Source organism: Rhinopithecus roxellana, chromosome 10 (genome assembly GCF_007565055.1).
Source record: "Rhinopithecus roxellana isolate Shanxi Qingling chromosome 10, ASM756505v1, whole genome shotgun sequence".
NCBI classification, from domain to species: Eukaryota; Metazoa; Chordata; class Mammalia; order Primates; family Cercopithecidae; genus Rhinopithecus; species Rhinopithecus roxellana.
In genome coordinates, this window is record NC_044558.1 from 139350592 (window position 1) to 139368290 (window position 17699).

General features: G+C 41.9%; 1 protein-coding gene across 4 annotated transcripts in view; it reads left to right on the forward strand.

The window, feature by feature from the left end:
- Positions 1-17699, forward strand: part of BICD1 (BICD cargo adaptor 1) — a 266606-nt gene that overhangs the window by 170021 nt on the left and 78886 nt on the right. For all 4 annotated transcript variants that reach the window (XM_030939518.1, XM_010370979.2, XM_030939519.1 and 1 more), the window contains exon 3: positions 12259-12411. In XM_030939518.1, the coding sequence (XP_030795378.1) occupies positions 12259-12411 (153 nt within the window). The remainder of the gene's footprint in view (positions 1-12258; positions 12412-17699) is intronic.

The window sequence follows — 17699 nt, forward strand, 5'->3', positions numbered from 1 at the left end:
CTCCTTCTTCTCCTTCTCCTACTTCTCCTTCTCCTCCTCCTTCTCCTCCTCCTTCTCCTCCTCCTCCTTCTTCTTCTTCCTTTTTTTTTTTTTGAGACGGAGTCTCACTCTGTCGCCCAGGCTGGAGTGCAGTGGCCGGATCTCGGCTCACTGCAAGCTCCGCCTCCTGGGTTCATGCCCTTCTCCTGCCTCAGCCTCCAGAGCAGCTGGGACTACAGGCGCCCGCCACCTCGCCCGGCTAGTTTTTTGTATTTTTTTAGTAGAGACGGGGTTTCACCATGTTAGCCAGGATGGTCTTGATCTCCTGACCTCGTGATCCACCCGTCTCGGCCTCCCAAAGTGCTGGGATTACAGGCTTGAGCCACCGCGCCCGGCCAATTTTTGTATTTCTTGTAGAGTCCGGGTTTTGCCATGTTGCCCCGGCTACACCTTGAAGTCTTTCAAGAACCAACAGAAGGCCAGGGAGGGGAGCAAAGTGGATGAGGGATGAGTGGGAAAAAGACACCTCCTGAGCTCTTTCAAGGAGGTCAGGGCAAGTCGCATAGGGTTTTGTTAACCCTGACATGGATTTGAGAATCATTAGCACACAAGTAGGTATCTAAAGCTGGAGGCCTGGATGAAGTTGCCTTTGGGAAGTGAGGAAACAGCAAAAGGAGAGGCTTGGTACAGACCTGGATGGCTCAGCCTTTAGAGGTTGAGCAGAGAAGAGGGGACTGCAAAGAAGCAGCCAGGCAGGTGAGAGTTCAGATGTCTGGGAAGCCATAGGAGAAAGTGTTTCCAAAAGTGGCACATGCTCTTGAAGAAGTCCAGAGAGAGGAAGATACAGAGGTGGCAAGTTGTCAAAGACTTTGACAAGACCAGGTTCAGTGCTCTTTGGGAGGATTGGGGAGGAATGTGGTTTAAGAACAGACGTTCATGACCATAGAAGTGAAAATATGAATATAAAGGTTAAGGTTTGTTTTAAGATGGGACTTACTGTCTTTAAACCGTCTGCAGTAGAATGGAAGAAACTATTGAAATGAAGATGGGGATAGAAGCCATATCTCCTTGGGGTTTTTTTCCCTCTTAAGGAAATATGAGGCAAAGTTTTCAGGGAGGGAAGATGGACTGATTGTAGGAAGAGAGAGAAGTAAATAACTTGCTATACTGTGAACACATATGACCACTAGACAGTATTTACAGCCTATTAGAATTTGAGAGATTCAGGACTTTTTGATTTTTTTAAGTCCATCACTCATGTCAGTGATTTTGACCAAATTTAGTTAATACCAAAGTCAGGATCTGAACCTGGGGATGTCTTGTTCGGAGTCTGGGCACTTTACCAGTCCACTGCACTACCTCTCCATGAGTTACAGCTGAAACCAGTCCCCAGTCAGCACAGATCTGTCGTTTCTCCAGTTCTCCTCAGCTATGAGCATGCATAGAGAAGGCAGAGAGTTAGGTTTTATTACCAAAAGAGAGAGAAGAGACAGAATTAAATGTGTTTGCGAGTCAGTAAGTATGCGATGATGGTGAAATAAAAGAAGTGAAGAACGAATGTTGTAGATAATGAGCAAATTGGGAATCAAAGGATAGGAAACGATGAGGTGGAAGAGTGAGTGGTTTGATTGGATACCTGGAGAGCCTGATTTGGAAGAATCAGAGGTGCAGTTATTGGTGATAACATGACAAATGATATGGGTGTGAGTGGCTTATGTGGGTACAAGATCACCTGTGTTGGGAAGGTTGCGGATTGAGAAGTCTGGGCCTGTCCCATGGATCTGACATCCAGGGGTCCCAGCCTTCTTGTTTTCTACAAAAGAGAAACTCAGAACCTTGTGCCCCTGGAATTTTCAAATAAAGCATGTCCTTGTCCCAAGGTATAGAGAATAGCAGCCGTGCAACCAACAATGTCATTGGGCTCACTTGGGCTAAAGTGGGTCACCCTTCTCCTTCCCTGCCCTCCCTCTACCCCGAAACTTTTCTTAACTACTGAAGGTCTGGCCTTCTTGGCCCCAGCACAGAAATCCCTGTGGGGTGGGGAGCAAGGGGAACAGTTGTCCACTCCTGTCTGCAACAAAAGAAGAGTTCATTTTTGGCCAAATGAACGATAATGAATATTAGGGTCTTAGACTGCCAGAACTCCCTGGCAGTGGTACTCCCTGGGAGAGAAGTGAGAAGGCCTGTTCCCACACCCCGCTCTCCAGCTTTTTCCACCTGGACCAGACCAGCTCTTCTCCTTTACTCCCCTTTAGGATCCAGAAATTCCTGGTTTGACTATTAAAGGTAGCACTACTTACAATTATTTATAGGATACGTTGTTAACTCTCACATTCACTTTGTTATAAAATTTATTTTTTCTATAACGACTCTAGGTACTTTTATTGTTATTAGGCCATTGTTCTTTACTCTTTGTTTTCTTGTATTACCACATCAGTCAGCTACCAAATCCTGTTCATTCTAACCGAGATGTTCCCCCATCTGTCCCCTCCGCAGCATTCTTTATGTCTTCTCTCATGTTGGGCCATCAGAGCAGCTGCTTAAATTGTTCTGTTTGACCTTTCTTGCTAACGTCCACCCTCGCAACTCTCAACAGAGTCACTTGGTAAAACATAGGTCTGATCATGTGGCTGCTTTGCTTAAAAGTCTTTGATGGTTCCCCAGATTGCTTTGTTTAAAGTAGAATTTCCTGCGGGATCTGTCTCAGATTACTGTGCCCCAACCACACTAAACTGCACTGTTCCCTAAACCACAGCCTTGTTAAGAACTTTAAAGATTCCAAGCACTGACTATACTTTGGTTCTTCCCACTACTTCAGGGGTTCACAACACTAGACTAATTTAACATTTTATTTTACAAAACAGCACCGAACTTAGGCATATGTGGAAAATAGCTGTTTTCCCAATTTTTCTGAGTTTCTGTCTTCTCTTTTTCTTTTGATCACTGCCTCAGGTTCTCTGGGGCTCTAAGGAAATCCTCAGTCTGACTGGAGAATTTTAACACTGCCTTCAACACAAATATAAGGCTACTTCTGTTTGAAGGTTTATCTCTGGCTGGAAAATCTGTCCTCCTCTATCTCCATTTAGTTAACCTTCATTATTCCTTCAAGGTTCTACTCAATGGTAACTTCCTTTATAAAGCGTTCCCTGGCTCACCCAGGGGTAATCAATTGCTTAGGCTTTTGCGTGTGAACTTCTGCTTGTGTTACCACAAATTATCTGTATGTCTAGCATCCTTGCTCATTTTCCCATGTTATATCATTAAATCCTCACAATTACCATGTAATCTTAAGTATTAGGATTCCCATTTTGCAGATAGTAAACAGGGGTTACCCACCTAACCAAGCTATTATTAGTATCTAATGTGACAATGGGTATAATTAATTTATAAAAGACTAAGAGCATTATAACTGGAAGGCAGTGTTATTTTTAATATATGACTCTTTGTGTGGTGACAAGTGTTCATCTCTATTTTTTCTTCTTGCCAATAGTGAAGGAAATTTATGATTCCTGCATAAAGAAATATTTAAATGTTAATTAAAATAAACTATAAGAATGCTGCTATACTCAGGTGCAATGCAAATAATGAGTTGAGTCTATCCGGGCCATCTCAGGCCAATCCCCTCTCCCCTGAGGAGCTGGGACTCAGCTCCCTGGAGGTGAAAAGCTGAAGCTTTCCCCTGTTGTGCCATTTTCTCCCCTTTCTCTCACGCATTGTTTTTCTTACTCTGATTATTCTTGATGGGAGTTTTTAACAGAGCTCAGCATCATCTTATCCCAGGAAGAAAAAAAAAATTGTAGGAGAAAATGTATGATGAGTGGTGCAAAAAACAACAGTTGCAATCTTTTAAATTTATTGTGGAATTAAAGAACATGCCCCTAGAACATAATCGCTGGCAGTTCAAAAACCAAGGATTTTTAGCAAAATAAATAAGACCAGTTTTCTTCCTCTGGGCCTTGTGTCTGTTTATCTCAGTGAGTCTTTCACCTGATCCAGTCTTTGCAGCCCAAACTCTTCCTTTTCCTTAATTAGCATCGGGAGTTTTCATTAGTTATTTTACGAGTTGTTAGTGATCCTCATTAGCTTTGCTGTGGACTTAAATGTTCTTGACATTAACTGTTTCACTGCATAAGATTTTATGGTTAATTCCCAGAGTATATAAGCCAGATTATTGGCTGTTATAATTTTTACAATATATATATTCCCATTTCAGAATCTCTTGTATCTTAACATTTTTCTTTACAATTTTATACAAATGATTGGCATCCAGTTCACTGGGCTTCCTGATATCTTTTTAATACATGTTAAATAAGGAAAAATAAGTAAATATATATATCAGTTGCTCAGTTGATAGATTTTTCAAGAAAGAAAAAAATTAAGATAATATGTTTCTACAAAAAAAGAATTTAATGAAATACTGCAGTTTGACTTTATAGCCAAATTAGGGGAACACTACTGTTTTTCATTCTACACTTACTCCACACTATGCTCCACGTATTGCCCAAGGAACAGAAGACAGAAACCAAGTAACTTGATAATATATTGAAGAAGAATTATAACAGGTCACGTTATTTCAGAGATTTAGGTGTATTTTATTTCAAAGTGCATTGTTCTCCCTTTGTGCCTCCTTCTCAAATAACACAACACAGGAAGCTCTCATCTATGTAGAAATACTTTTGTGTGTGATTAACCACTTGTATACCTGTTTTGTTATTCATACCATGGTCATCGGGGCCTAAAATGTGCCAGGTATTAGGGACATAGGATAACAAGACAGAAAAGGATCATTATATTCAGATGCAAAAAGAAATGTAATAAATATAAAATGTATGAAAAGTAAGTAACCAGTTTCAAATAATAATCAGTGTCATTCTGTCAACACTTATTTTCTGAGTACATACTCTATGCTAAATACTGATTTATAAAGTAACTCTGATGGGAGAGTAGAGGGGGAGGGGAGCTATTTTATATTAGTTGCTCAGGGAAGGTTTCTCTGAGGAGATGACATCTGAAATGAGACCTAAATAACAAGTAAAAGCGGAAGAGTTTTTCAGCTGAGGTTCTGGGAGTCTGTGGATAGATTTCAGATCTGTAAACTTGGATGGGAAAAATAATTACATCTTTATTTTCATTAAACTCAGACTGAAATTTAGCATTTTCTTCTATTTGAATGTAGACAACAAACCTCAGTAGTAGCACTTGTTACTTTGTTACCAGTAGAAAGTATAGGTTTTTTTTTTTTTGAGACTGAGTCTCCCTGTCGCCCAGGCTGGAGTGCAGTGGTGCGATCTCCATTCACTGCAAGCTCAGCCTTCTGGGTTCACGCCATATTCCTGCCTCAGTCTCCCCAGCAACTGGGACTTCAGGCACATGCCAACACGCCTGGCTAATTTTTGTATTTTTAGTAGAGATGGGTTTTCACCATGTTAGCCAGGATGGTCTCAATCTCCTGACCTTGTGATCCGCCCACCTCGGCCTCCCAAAGTTCTGGGATTACAGGCGTGAGCCACGCCGCCCGGCCAAAAGTATAGTTTTTAAAAATTATGTCTCAGTTTTCACAGGTGTCTTGAAATGCTATCATTGCTTTGAAATTATGAGATTTCTTAGATGTGACACTAGATCTGATTCTAATTGTGTTAATAAAGAAGCACATGTATTACTGTATTGATTATGTATTACTGGGTAATGAATGACCCACAATTTGGGAGCTTTAAACAATAACCCATGATTCTTTTGGGCTGTGCTCAGCTGGGTGGTTCTTTTGTTTTGTCTTTTTTGTTTTGTTTTGTTTTTTTTGAGACAGAGTCTCACTCTGTCGCCCAGACTGGAGTGCAGTGGCATGATCTTGGCTCACTGCAAGCTCTGCCTCCCAGGTTCATGCCATTCTCCTGCTGCAGCCTGCCGAGTAGCTGGGACTACAGGTGCCCGCCACCACACCCAGCTAATTTTTTGTATTTTTAGTAGAGATGGGGTTTCACTGTGTTAGCCAGGATGGTCTTGATCTCCTGACCTTGTGATCTGCCTGCTTCAGCCTCCCAAAGTGCTGGGATTACAGGCATGAGCCACCACACCCGGCCTCATCTGGTTGGTTCTTAAGGACTTGCTAGGATTGTTCATGTGGCTGTAGTCATCTGGCAGCCCCACTGGGCCAAATAGTCCAAGATGGCCTTCCTCCCATGCCCAGCAGCTGATGCTGGCTGCAGGCTGGGCCACATGATTCCAACAGGCTACCCTGGGGCTCTTCACATAGTCACAGTGTTACAAGACAGCAAGAACATGAGCCACAAAGCCCTTTGAGGCTCAGGCTCAGAACTCCCCAACACTTCCACTGTCTTCTGTGGGTCAAAACAAGTCCAAAGGCCAGCTCAGTCAATTTGAGAGGCAGTTCCATGAGTTGTGACTTCAGGGAAGTGTGATTAATTGGGGGCCATTACTATACTTACCTGTCACCTACCAAGTCCTAATTTTTTTTTTTTTTCTTTTTTTTCTGAGACATGGTCTCACTCTGTCACCCAGGCTGGAGTGTAGTGACATGATCATGGCTCACTGTACCCTTGACCTTTGGGGCTCAAGTAGTCCTCCCACTTCAGCCCCCTGAGTAGCTGGGACAACAAGTATGCACCACCATACCTGGCTAATTTTTGCATGTTCTTTTTTTGTACAAAATAATCTTCTGGATGGGGCTCAACATGTTTCCCAGGCTGGTCTCGAACTCCTGAATTCAAGTGATCCTCTCATCTCAGCTTCCCAAAGTACGGGGGTTACAGGCATGAACCACTGTGCCCAGCATATGTCATAATTTTAAAAATTATTATAATAAGTTGGCCGGGCTTTGTGACTCACACTTGTAGTCCCAGCACTTTGGGAGGCCAAGGCAGGTGGATCACTTGAGGTCAGAAATTCAAAACCAGCCTGGCCGACATGGACGAAATCCTGTCTCTACTAAAAATACAAAAATTAGCCAGGTGAGGTGGCAGGCACCTGTAATCCCAGCTACTTGGGAGACTGAGGCACAAGAATCACTTGAACCTGGGAGGCGGAGGTACAGTGAGCCAAGATCGTGCCACTGCTCTCCAGCCTAGGCGACACAGCAAGACCCTCTCAAAAAAAAAAAATAATAATAATAATAAAATAATATATGTAAAAAATAGTTTTAATGTGATCAGTGTTTTTTATAATTTTGTCTTTTACACTTTTTAAAATATTATTCTGAGAAGAGGTTCATAGGCTTCAGCACTTTGTCAAAGAGGGTCATGGCACAATATGAGGTTAAGAGCCCTTGATCTAAAGTCAGGGAGTTCTGGAAAGAGGAGTAAAGAAGCCTCAAGGCAGAAGCAAGCCGGCATGTCCAATGGGATGGAGGAGCAGAAGGAAAGCTCCTGTGGCCAGAGCCAAAGATTGAAGGGCAGAGTGGTTGGAGACAGAGGTAGGACCAGATGTGACTTCGTTGAAAGCTTTTGAAACTTTCAGAGGGACCTTCACTTCCCCACTGCAACACACCACAGAGTGTGAAACGTAGGTATTGCATGTAAATTGAATTTTGATTGTTTTGGGGTCGTTGCTAACTCTTTTCAGTTATCTAGGCAGAAATAAGGAAACTCTTTTTTGCTATTCCATGTATCTATTGTGATATCAGAGTCTGTTGTTTAGTTTTTTTGTTTGTTTGTTTGTTTGAGACAGTCTTGCTCTGTTGCCAGGCTGGAGTGCAGTGGTGCAATCTCAGTTCACTGCAACCTCCACCTTCTGGGTTCAGTGATTCTCCTGCCTCAGCCTCCCGAGTAGCTGGGACTACAGCCTCCATGCCCAGCTAATTTTTGTATTTTTAGTAGAGACGGGGTTTCACCATTTTGGCCAGGATAGTCTCAATCTCGTCTCGATCTCCTGAACTCGTGATCCGCCCTCCTCGGCCTCCCAAAGTGTTGGGATTACAGGCGTGAGCCACTGCACCCAGCCCAGAGTCTGTTGTTTCTAAAGGATGATGACTGGGCAGTAGCTTTCTAGAGCTGGGAAAACCACATTTCAACAGGATTACATACCAATATTTACTATTTCATAAATCCAGGCATATTTACTTAAAATAGTCTCCTTTAGAGAGGCAAGAAACAGAAGCCCATTTTTTGTTTGTTTGTTTTTAGGAAATTCATATCAGCCATTGGTAAGCTTCTTTTAAGTTGGCAAACTCTATTTTCAGAAGACTTCTATGTTGACACTTGTGACCTATAGTAGAACAGAATTGCTTTAAGAGATCAGTATTGATAAAAGCAGAGGGAAGCTGAAAAGGGAGGATTAGGCTAAAGTCAATTGGTGGAGTAGGCATAGGTGAATTACTAAAGTGTTGAAGAAATGACTCTGTTGGAGTTACCAGTTTATTATAATGAGAGCTAAAGTGAGAAACACTAGACAGTCTAGAAGCATTCTGACTAACAAGGAGCTCCAACCCCTTATGTATAAATGAGGTTACGTATAGTAGGTTGAAAGCAGGTTTCCAAAACAACCAGTTAGTTTGTATAGCTTCAGGATTGATGATTACATTCCATAGGCTATTACATTAAATTGATGAAATCTGCACATCTCCAGGGAAGTCCTTACTAGATAGCCATGAGCTTTTATGATGATAAGAAACATAGTGGATAAAAATTTTCTGATGCCAAAAAAGCTTTGGCCCTGCTCTAGTTAGGATCTATATTCATATTATCACCAGGTCAAGTGTCTTGCAAACTTTCTTAGCTTTCATTCTTATCAGACTGCAGTTCATGATGTGAGGTATCAAAGACTCCTTAACCAAGCTTCAGTCATGCTCTGCTAATGTCTCTTTTGGACCAGGCTTGAACCTTGCTCCACCCCCAGCTTTGGCCTGCCCAGCCCAGCCTTAGCAAGGAATTCTGCTGAGTCATCTCCAAACCCTAGCTATCTAATTACCCTTGATATCTGATCAAGTTCTTCATCCTCCACCTTTTTGATGTCCAAGTCCTTGGACTGCCTTTAGCAAGAGTCCTGTTAGGCCAGCTGAGCAGGAATTCCCCTGCCCTTGATGTGTCCTTTCAGCAATTTCCCATCCTTTGACCTCCTCACGCTGTTCTTGGCTGTAAATCTTCACTTGCTCTTGCTGTTTCAGAGTTGAGCCCCTTCTTTTTCCCCTCCAATTGCAATGGTCTTGAATGAAGTCTTCCTTACCATTTTAACAAGTGTCAGAATAACTTTTTTAACGTTTGTCTTCATACCACAGCCAACAACCTCTTATCCTCCCCAAAACTCTGAGCTAACATCACTACTTAGAGATTACAGTGTCTGCCTATTTTATTAGCTGGAACTGCATCAGTGATTTTGGAGCTGAATTTTTCATTTTTTACATGTAAGATTATGTGTTTATAATTTATTGTTTTCACATAAGCATAAACAGAACTAGGAAGAGCTGTACTCAGGAGTCAAGTCAGAAGAAAAAACATCACCATGTTCAAATAGGCAACTGAACATGCCTCTGAAAACCAGAGGCAAAGGCAGTTATTTATAGTTAACATCTGTAGAATATGGGCCGGGTGTGGTGGCTCATGCTTATAATCCCAGCACTTTGGGAGGCCAAAGCAGGAGGATTGCTTGAGCCCAGACATTCGAGACCAGCTTAGGCAACATGGCGAGACCCCACCTCTACAGAAAATTTAAAAATTAGCTGGGCGTGGTGATGTGCACCTGTAGGCCCAACTACTCAGGAGGCTGAGGTGGGAGGATCACTTAAGCCTGGGAGGTCAAGGCTACATCAAGCTGTGATCGAGGCACCTGGGCAACAGAGCAAGACCTTGCCTCTACCCAAAAAAAAAGAAAAAAATTAAATTTGTAGAAGGCTGGGCACAGTGGCTCACACCTATAATCCCAGCACTTTGCGGGCTGAGGCAGAAGGATTGCTCTCAGGAGTTTAAGACCAGCCTGGGCAACATGGTGAAATACCATCTCTACAAAAAAATACAAAAATTAGCCAGTCGTGGTGGTATACACCTGCAGTCCCAGCCACTTAGGAGGCTGAGGTGGGAGAATCGCTTGAGCCTGGGAGGTCAAGGCTGCAGTGAGCCGTGATCATGCCACTGCACTGTAGCGTGGGTGACAGAGTGAGACCATGTCTTAAAAAAAAAAAAAAAAATCTGTAGAATATGAAGCAAGATGAGAGACATTTGAAAGCATATGCAGGAAAATCAGGTGTTCTCCTAGATCTGGCTCTCTGTTATGATAGAGACCTTTAAAATGTTTCTGGTGCTTCCAGATGTCACCCTACCCTCCCACAAAGATAACGGTGCATTTACTTCTGTCACTAGAGATTAGTTTTGCGCATGTATTCTTTCCTTAGGGCTGCCGTAACAAAGTCTGGCTGGCTTTAAAACAACAGAAATTTATCATCTCACAGTTCTGGAGGCCAGAAGTCAGAAATCATGGTGTCGGCAGGGCCATGCTCCCTCTGGCAGCCCTAGGGAAGGACCTTTCCTTGCCCTTCCTGGCTTCTGGTGTTTGCTGGCAATCCTTGGTGTTCCTTGGCATGTAGATGGGTCACTTCAGTCTTTGCCTCCATGGTCATGTGGCCGTCTTTTCCCTGTGTTTCTTCACATGGTCTTCCCAACCCACACACAGAGGTATGTGTCAGTTTCTGTGTGGCTGAATTTCCCCTTTTTATAAAGACAGCAGCCCTATCAGATTGGGCCTACTCTAATGATCTCATTTTAATTTTTACCTTTGTAAAGACCCTGGGAGTTAGGACTTCAACATGTCTTTTTTGGGAGACAATTGAACCTACATAGCATGTTTTTGAACTTTACATGCAGAATCATTTTGTATGTAGTCATTTGCATCTGGCTTATTTCAGTCAATATATTAGTGAGACTCATCCATGTTGCCGTAGCAGTTTCTATTCATCGTCAGTCCTGCCCACCACTATATCAAGGCTCTGCAAACTATGGTGTGAAGGCCAAATGCATCATGACTCATTTTTTTCCCATATGGAGATCTAGGAATTACATAAGAAAATGTGGTTTTTGGTTTCTATGGTACTTTTTTGCATATTTCTCTTTCTTTGAATTGGAAACAAATCTAATTAATCCTTAATTAAAAGAAAACTTTTATATCCCATCTTTCCATGACTGTGAATATGTTCCATGTATAAATGTTTATATCTACTATGTGGTCATTATACAGTTTGAACTAAAACATAGCTTATACTTGCCACATAAGTTTATGGAAAAAGTTAAATATTTTTCTGAATTGATTGATTTCTATCCTGTAACTTTACACATAAGACCTGGTAATGTAAGCTTGTTGTTAAAAAAAATAATAATAATTGAAATTATCCAGAAGGACATAAAATCAAACTAATAGGCTCCTCTGCTTATCCCTGTGGCTTGCCCAGTCTAATCCTTTATAAATCACCACTATTGACAGTTTTCTGGATATTCTTACAAATATTTTTTCTGACATGGAAGTGTGCATGTATCTGTGTATGTGTATGTTCCCTGTATTTCTAACATACCTGGGATCCTAATATGCATACTAATCTATAACTTGCTTTTTACATTTAATAATATATTATGATTACATTTCCATTTTAGTACAATAAAGTTTCTCTTCATTCTTTTTTTCTATTTTTGAGATGGAGTCTTGCTCTGTCGCCCAGGCTGGAGTGAAGTGGCCTAATCTCGGCTCACTGCAACCTCCGCATCCAGGGTTCAAGCAGTTCTCCTGTCTCAGCCTCCTGAGTAGCTAGGATTACAGGTGCCCACCACCACACCTAGCTAATTTTTTTTTTTTTTTGTATTTTCAGTAGAGACAGGGTTTCACCATGTTGGCCAGGTTGGTCTCGAACTCCTGACCTCAGGTGATCCACCTGCCTCACCCTCCCAAAGTGCTGGGATTACAGGCGTGAGCCACTGCACCCAGACTTTCTCATTTCTTAATAATAATTTTATAATGTTCCATTCAATGGATGCATGATAATATGTTCCCCAAATAGCAAACATTTATACTGTTTCCAGTTTTTTGTGTAAGTATACATGGATTTATTTATCTTTTTATTTACTTCTATGAAAACATTTAAGAATGATTTGTAGATGTTGAATTGCTGGGTAATATATATGTGCTTTTAAGTTTTTGGCAGATATCACTAAATTGCCATTCGAAAAAAAGGCAGTAACAATTCACACCGCATGAGGTGTTTTTATTATTATTTTTAACTACCAGGACTTTACACCTTGTAAAATCTGCAATAAGAGAGTAATGTATTGACTGTTTACTCTGTTGTTTCAGAACAATGAGATGGTGGAGCTACAGAGAATACGGATGAAGGATGAAATCCGAGAATATAAGTTCCGAGAGGCACGGCTCCTTCAGGACTATACTGAATTGGAAGAAGAAAATATCACATTGCAGAAACTAGTGTCCACGTTGAAGCAGAACCAGGTAAGGTTTAAGAAATTTTTTGAGTTATACTGAAGGTGGATCTACATCTTCTGACCACTAGGGTTAAATCTCCTCTTCATTTCTCAGGAAGGAACTTGTCAAAATTTATTGTTTACTCTTTAATCTTCTCTCTATAACATTTATGTACTGAAATGTCCCAACCCTCCTATTTCAGCTAAAATATAGAAGGAAAAAATACACCTGTAAGTAGTATAGTGTACACTAAAGTTTTATTGAATAAGAAAAATAATTTTAGTTTTTATTTTAGTTCTGCATTCATTTCTTTCATAAGCCAAATGTATTGTAACAAATTTAACCCAACAACTTCTCATTAAAAGCCTGAGTCTTAGCCGGGTGTGGTGGTATATGCCTGTAATCCCAGCTACTTGGGAGGCTGAGGCAGGAGAATCACTTGAACCTAAGAGGTGGAGGTAGCAGTGAGCCCAGATTGTGCCACTGCCCTCCAGCCTTAGTGACAGAGTGAGACTCTGTCTTGGAAAAAAAAAAAAAAAAAGCCCGGGTCTGTACGCTTGTCTACGAGCTTAAGGTCTTCCTATGATCACTGGTCTCTCATGCCCTAAAAATTTTTTCTGTAAATTGCTTTCGAATAATAGAGGGAAATGGATTATGAAGTATAAATCAAGAAGAGCAAAATGATAAGAAAAAGAGGCCGGGCGTGGTGGTTCACACCAGTAATCCCAGCACTTTGGGAGGCCGAGGTGGGTGGATCACCTGAGGTCAGGAGTTTGAGACCAGTCTGGCCAATATGATGAAACCCTGTCTCTACTAAAAATACAAAAATGTGCCAGGCATGTTGGTGGGCGCCTGTAATCTCAGCTACTCAGGAGACTAAGGCAGGAGAATTGCTTGAACCCGGGAGGCGGAGGTTGCAGTGAACCGAGATTACACCACTGCACTGCAGCCTGGATGACAGAGTGAGACTCCATCTCAAAAAAAAAAAGAAAAAGAAAAAGAAAATGCCTGTTTTCTTTTTCAGCTGTAACCTGACTACAAAGTTACATTCGTACATTTAAATAATTTTTTTGCTGTAATGGGGCTTTGATAGCTTAATTTTCCTGATTGGTTTGCATTGTGGATTTTCAGAGCTATTAATAAATATTGAATCTGTAATTTTAGAAGAATTTATTTATGAATACAGTTGAATCAAGTAGTTAAGCAAAGGTGAATTGGATGTTCGAGTTCTTTTCAAGGTGCCTCCTCAGCGACACCTCTATTCTGGTCTAAACACCGTTGCCACCTCTCAGTTCAGATCAACAGCCTATGTGCCAGGTGCTGTGCTAGGCTGGACAGACACAAGAATCTGTAGGGCATGATTCTTGTCCTGTGTAAACTTAGAAGCCAGCCCAGATGTATGCTTTTACCTCACTCCCTTCCTGAGTTGGTATCTACATGATACATAGATTGATTGATCAATTGATAGATAGATATAATGTTTTGATAGATATAAGCGTTAAAAGGAAAAAGAAAAAAAAATCTAGAAGAGAAAAATCCATGTAGTGGCACAATTAAAATTTGATTTCTTTTTTTTTTTCTTTTTTTTTTTTTTTGCTACAGAGTCTTGCTCTGTTGCCCAGGCTGGAATGCAGTGGCGCAACCTCCACCTCCTGGTTCAAGCAATTCTCTTGCCTCAGCCTCCCGAGTAGCTGGGATTACTAGCATGAGCCACCATACCCAGCTAATTTTTGTAGTTTCAGTAAAGACAGGGTTGTACCATGTTGGCCAAGCTGGTCTTGAACTCCTGAGCTCAAGCAGTCCACCCGCCTCAGCCTCCCGAAGTGCTGGGATTACAAGCACGAGCCACAGCGCTTGGCCAAAATTTGATTTCTGATCATTGCCACTTCCCCCAGATTTGGAGTGCTGAGGGGAAGGCGTGTAGGGGGACAGTTTCAGTCCATCAAAAAAGGGCTACTGGAGTATCCCCATGTGTTTCTGCCTCATTCCTTCTGTAAGCTCTGAATCCTCATATGTGTGCTGAGGGCTGGCCATTCCAGAGGCTCCCCAGGTCTTGATTTGGCTGGGAAAAGTGAGCGCACAGTGGAGAAATGTAGACTTAGAAAAATACATTTGTAAAGATGCTTCTCAAATACTTTTTAAAATAAGAGGAGTTTTGTTTGTTTGTTTGTTTGTTTGTTTGTTTGTTTTTGAGACGGAGTCTTGCTCTTCCACCAGGCGGAAGTGCAGTGGCATGATCTTGGCTCACTGCAGCCTCTGCTTCCCGGGTTCAACCGATTCTCCTGCCTCAGCCTCCTGAGTAGCTGGGACTACATGCATGTGCCACATGTGCATGTGCTGGCTAATTTTTTATATTTTCAGTAGAGACGGGGTTTCACCGTGTTAGCAAGGATGGTCTCCATCTCCTGACCTCGTGATCCGCCCACCTCGGCCTCCCAGAGTGCTGAGATTACAGGCATGAGCCACCGTGCCTGGCCTAAGAAGGGTATTTTTTGTGGTCCTTTTTTTGGTTATTGATGAAGCACATAGAGGATTTGAAACAAATTTACTTGAAGTGCAACTATTTAAAGTGGCCCTTCTTTCCCGATTCCTACACTCCTCCCTGCTCTCTAGAGCATGGTGAGAGCACCACCAGCAGCCTCCTTGGAGAGCCTTCCATGACCGCATGTGTAGACTGATGGACTCAGGAGGTTAATGAAGGCCAGTATTAGATATTCTTGAAAGACTGCCAAGGTATCCCTTGAGTATTCATTAACCCAGATGCCATTTCTGGGAGAATTTGTACTGTCATTCCTGTTGTGAGTTTCCCCATGCCCTCCTTCCAGTAATTGAAACATGGGATCCAATGGTTAACTCAGAAGTTTTTTAAAAAGGAGGGGGAACTTACACATTTTTTATTTCCAACATGCCATATGCTAATTTTCCCAATTAAGGGTCTAATTAATTCATTCAAAATCATTTTCTACACAGAGCGCCATTCTGGTTTATTCCCTGAAATTGGAGGAACTGAAATGCCACAAGTCTCTCCCAGCTAAGAAAATGCTGTGTTTGTTTCCTGTTGTAATTGATCTTTATTTATAGATGCTAGCATCTATCATAAACTCTTTCTAATCAATAAAGGTTTTTGGTTTTTTGGGTTTTCTTCAGACAGGGGCTTGCTCTGTCACCCAGGCTGGAGTGCAGTGGCTTAATCTCAGCTCACTGCAACCTCCGCCTCCTGGTCTTGTGACTCGGCCTCCTGAGTAGCTGGGATTACAGGCGTGTGCCACCAGGCCCAGCTAATTTTTGTATTTTTAGTGGAGACAGGGTTTTGCCATGTTGGCCAGGCTGGTCTCAAGTGATCCGCCCACCTCGGCCTCCCAAAGTGCTGGGATTACAGGCATGAGCCACCATGCCTGGCCCTAATGAATGAAGTATTAAGTACAATGTTTTATGTACAAATGCCACAGAGTTTTTTAAAGAGGTGGTAATGAGTAGCATTCAGTCACAAAATTGGGTTGTGTTACTTTGTACTGAGGGTCCCCATGCGTGGTATAGTCCTTCAGCCTGGTTTGATGTTTCTCTAAACATCAAAGCTATTACCATTTTAAAATGCTTAGTTCAAAGAATTTTCCCTTCTGAAGTATTATTTTTCTTTTAGCTATTTATTGATTATTTTCTAAGTACAGTATAATTATTGTTTAAGTAACACCTCTTTCTATAGTCTATTTATTCATTTGTTTACATTCCATTTCCTTCCATTAACATACAGCACCTACGATAGAGCCTGATCCATAGTAGATATTAAATAAATACATATTGAAAGAATAAAAAAACTGGCCGGGCACTGTGGCTCAAGCCTGTAATCCCAGCACTTTGGGAGGCTGAGGAGGATCACTTGAGTCCAAAAGTTCGCGACCAGCCTGGGCAACGTAGGGAGACCTCATCTCTACCAAAAACAACAAAAAAAAATTAACCAAGTGTAATGATGCACACCTGTGGTCCCAGCTATTTGGGAGTCTGAGATGGAAGGATTGCCTGAGCCTGGGAGGTTGAGGCTGCAGTGAGCTGTGATCACACCTCTGTACTCCAGCCTGAGCAATAGAGTGAGTCCCTGTCTCAAAAAAAAAAAAAAACCAACAATTCATTCACACTTCTATTATGAAACATTTCCTCCAATGTCAGGTAATAATATATAAGAATATCGCCCCAGGGGCAATGGCACATGTCTATAATCCCAGGACTTTGGGAGGCCGAGGTGGGCGGATCACGAGGTTAGGAGTTCGAGATCAGTCTGGCCAACATAGTGAAACCCTGTTTCTACTAAAAATACCAAAAAAAAAAGTAGCCGGGCGTAGTGGCGGGTGCCTGTAGTCCCAGCTACTCGGGAGACTGAGGCAGGAGAACCACTTGAACCTGGGAGGCAGAGGTTGCAGTGGGCTGAGATCACGCCACTGCACTCCAGCCTGGGTGACAGAGTGAGACGCCGATCTATCGCCAAAGAAAAACAAAACAAAAGGCCGGGTGTGGTGGATCATGCCTGTAATCCCAGCACTTTGGGAGGCCGAGGCGCATGGATCACCTGAGGTCGGGAGTTGAAGACCAGCCTGACCCACATGGAGAACCCTGTCTCTACTAAAAATACAAAATTAGCCAGGCATGGTGGCGCATGCCTGTAATCCCAGCTACTAGGGAGGCTGAGGCAGGAGAATCGCTTGAACTTGGGAGGTGGAGGTTGTAGTGAGCCAAGATCATGCCATTGCACTCCAGCCTGGCCAACAAGAGTGAAACTCCATGTCAAAAAAAAAAAGAAAGAATATCATAAGGTAATATCATAAAAAACCTAGGAAATGTATTCAATTCAGTTTTATTTCATTTAACCAGTATTTCAGGGGTATCTCTCTATGAGATCATTTACTTTTTAGAGACAAAAGATATAGTCACTGGCTCAAAGAGCTTGTAGTCCCAGTAGGGACTCGTAGCAATTTGTGTAAATGAATATTAAAGCCATATGTTAGGTTTCGCGACATAGGGATAGATTAAGATCTTTAGAGTTCCTAAGCTCTGAAAGGATTGTGATTTCTAACCTTGACCCTCATGTAGTTAAAAATAAAGTAATTAAACTATGAAGTTGCTATAAGGAATGCTAATAAAGCACTTATTTTTCCTATGATGACTGCTTTGATGTTGTCTTTAAAATATCAAACACCAGTTTTAAGTCCCTTCTTGTTCTGTTTCTTGCTTCCTCTGCCTTGCTGGGGCTCTAATCATATAGTGCAGCCTCGCAATAATGGCACAGAAAGGAGTGATGAGTTTGCCTTAGTGGGCACCAAAGA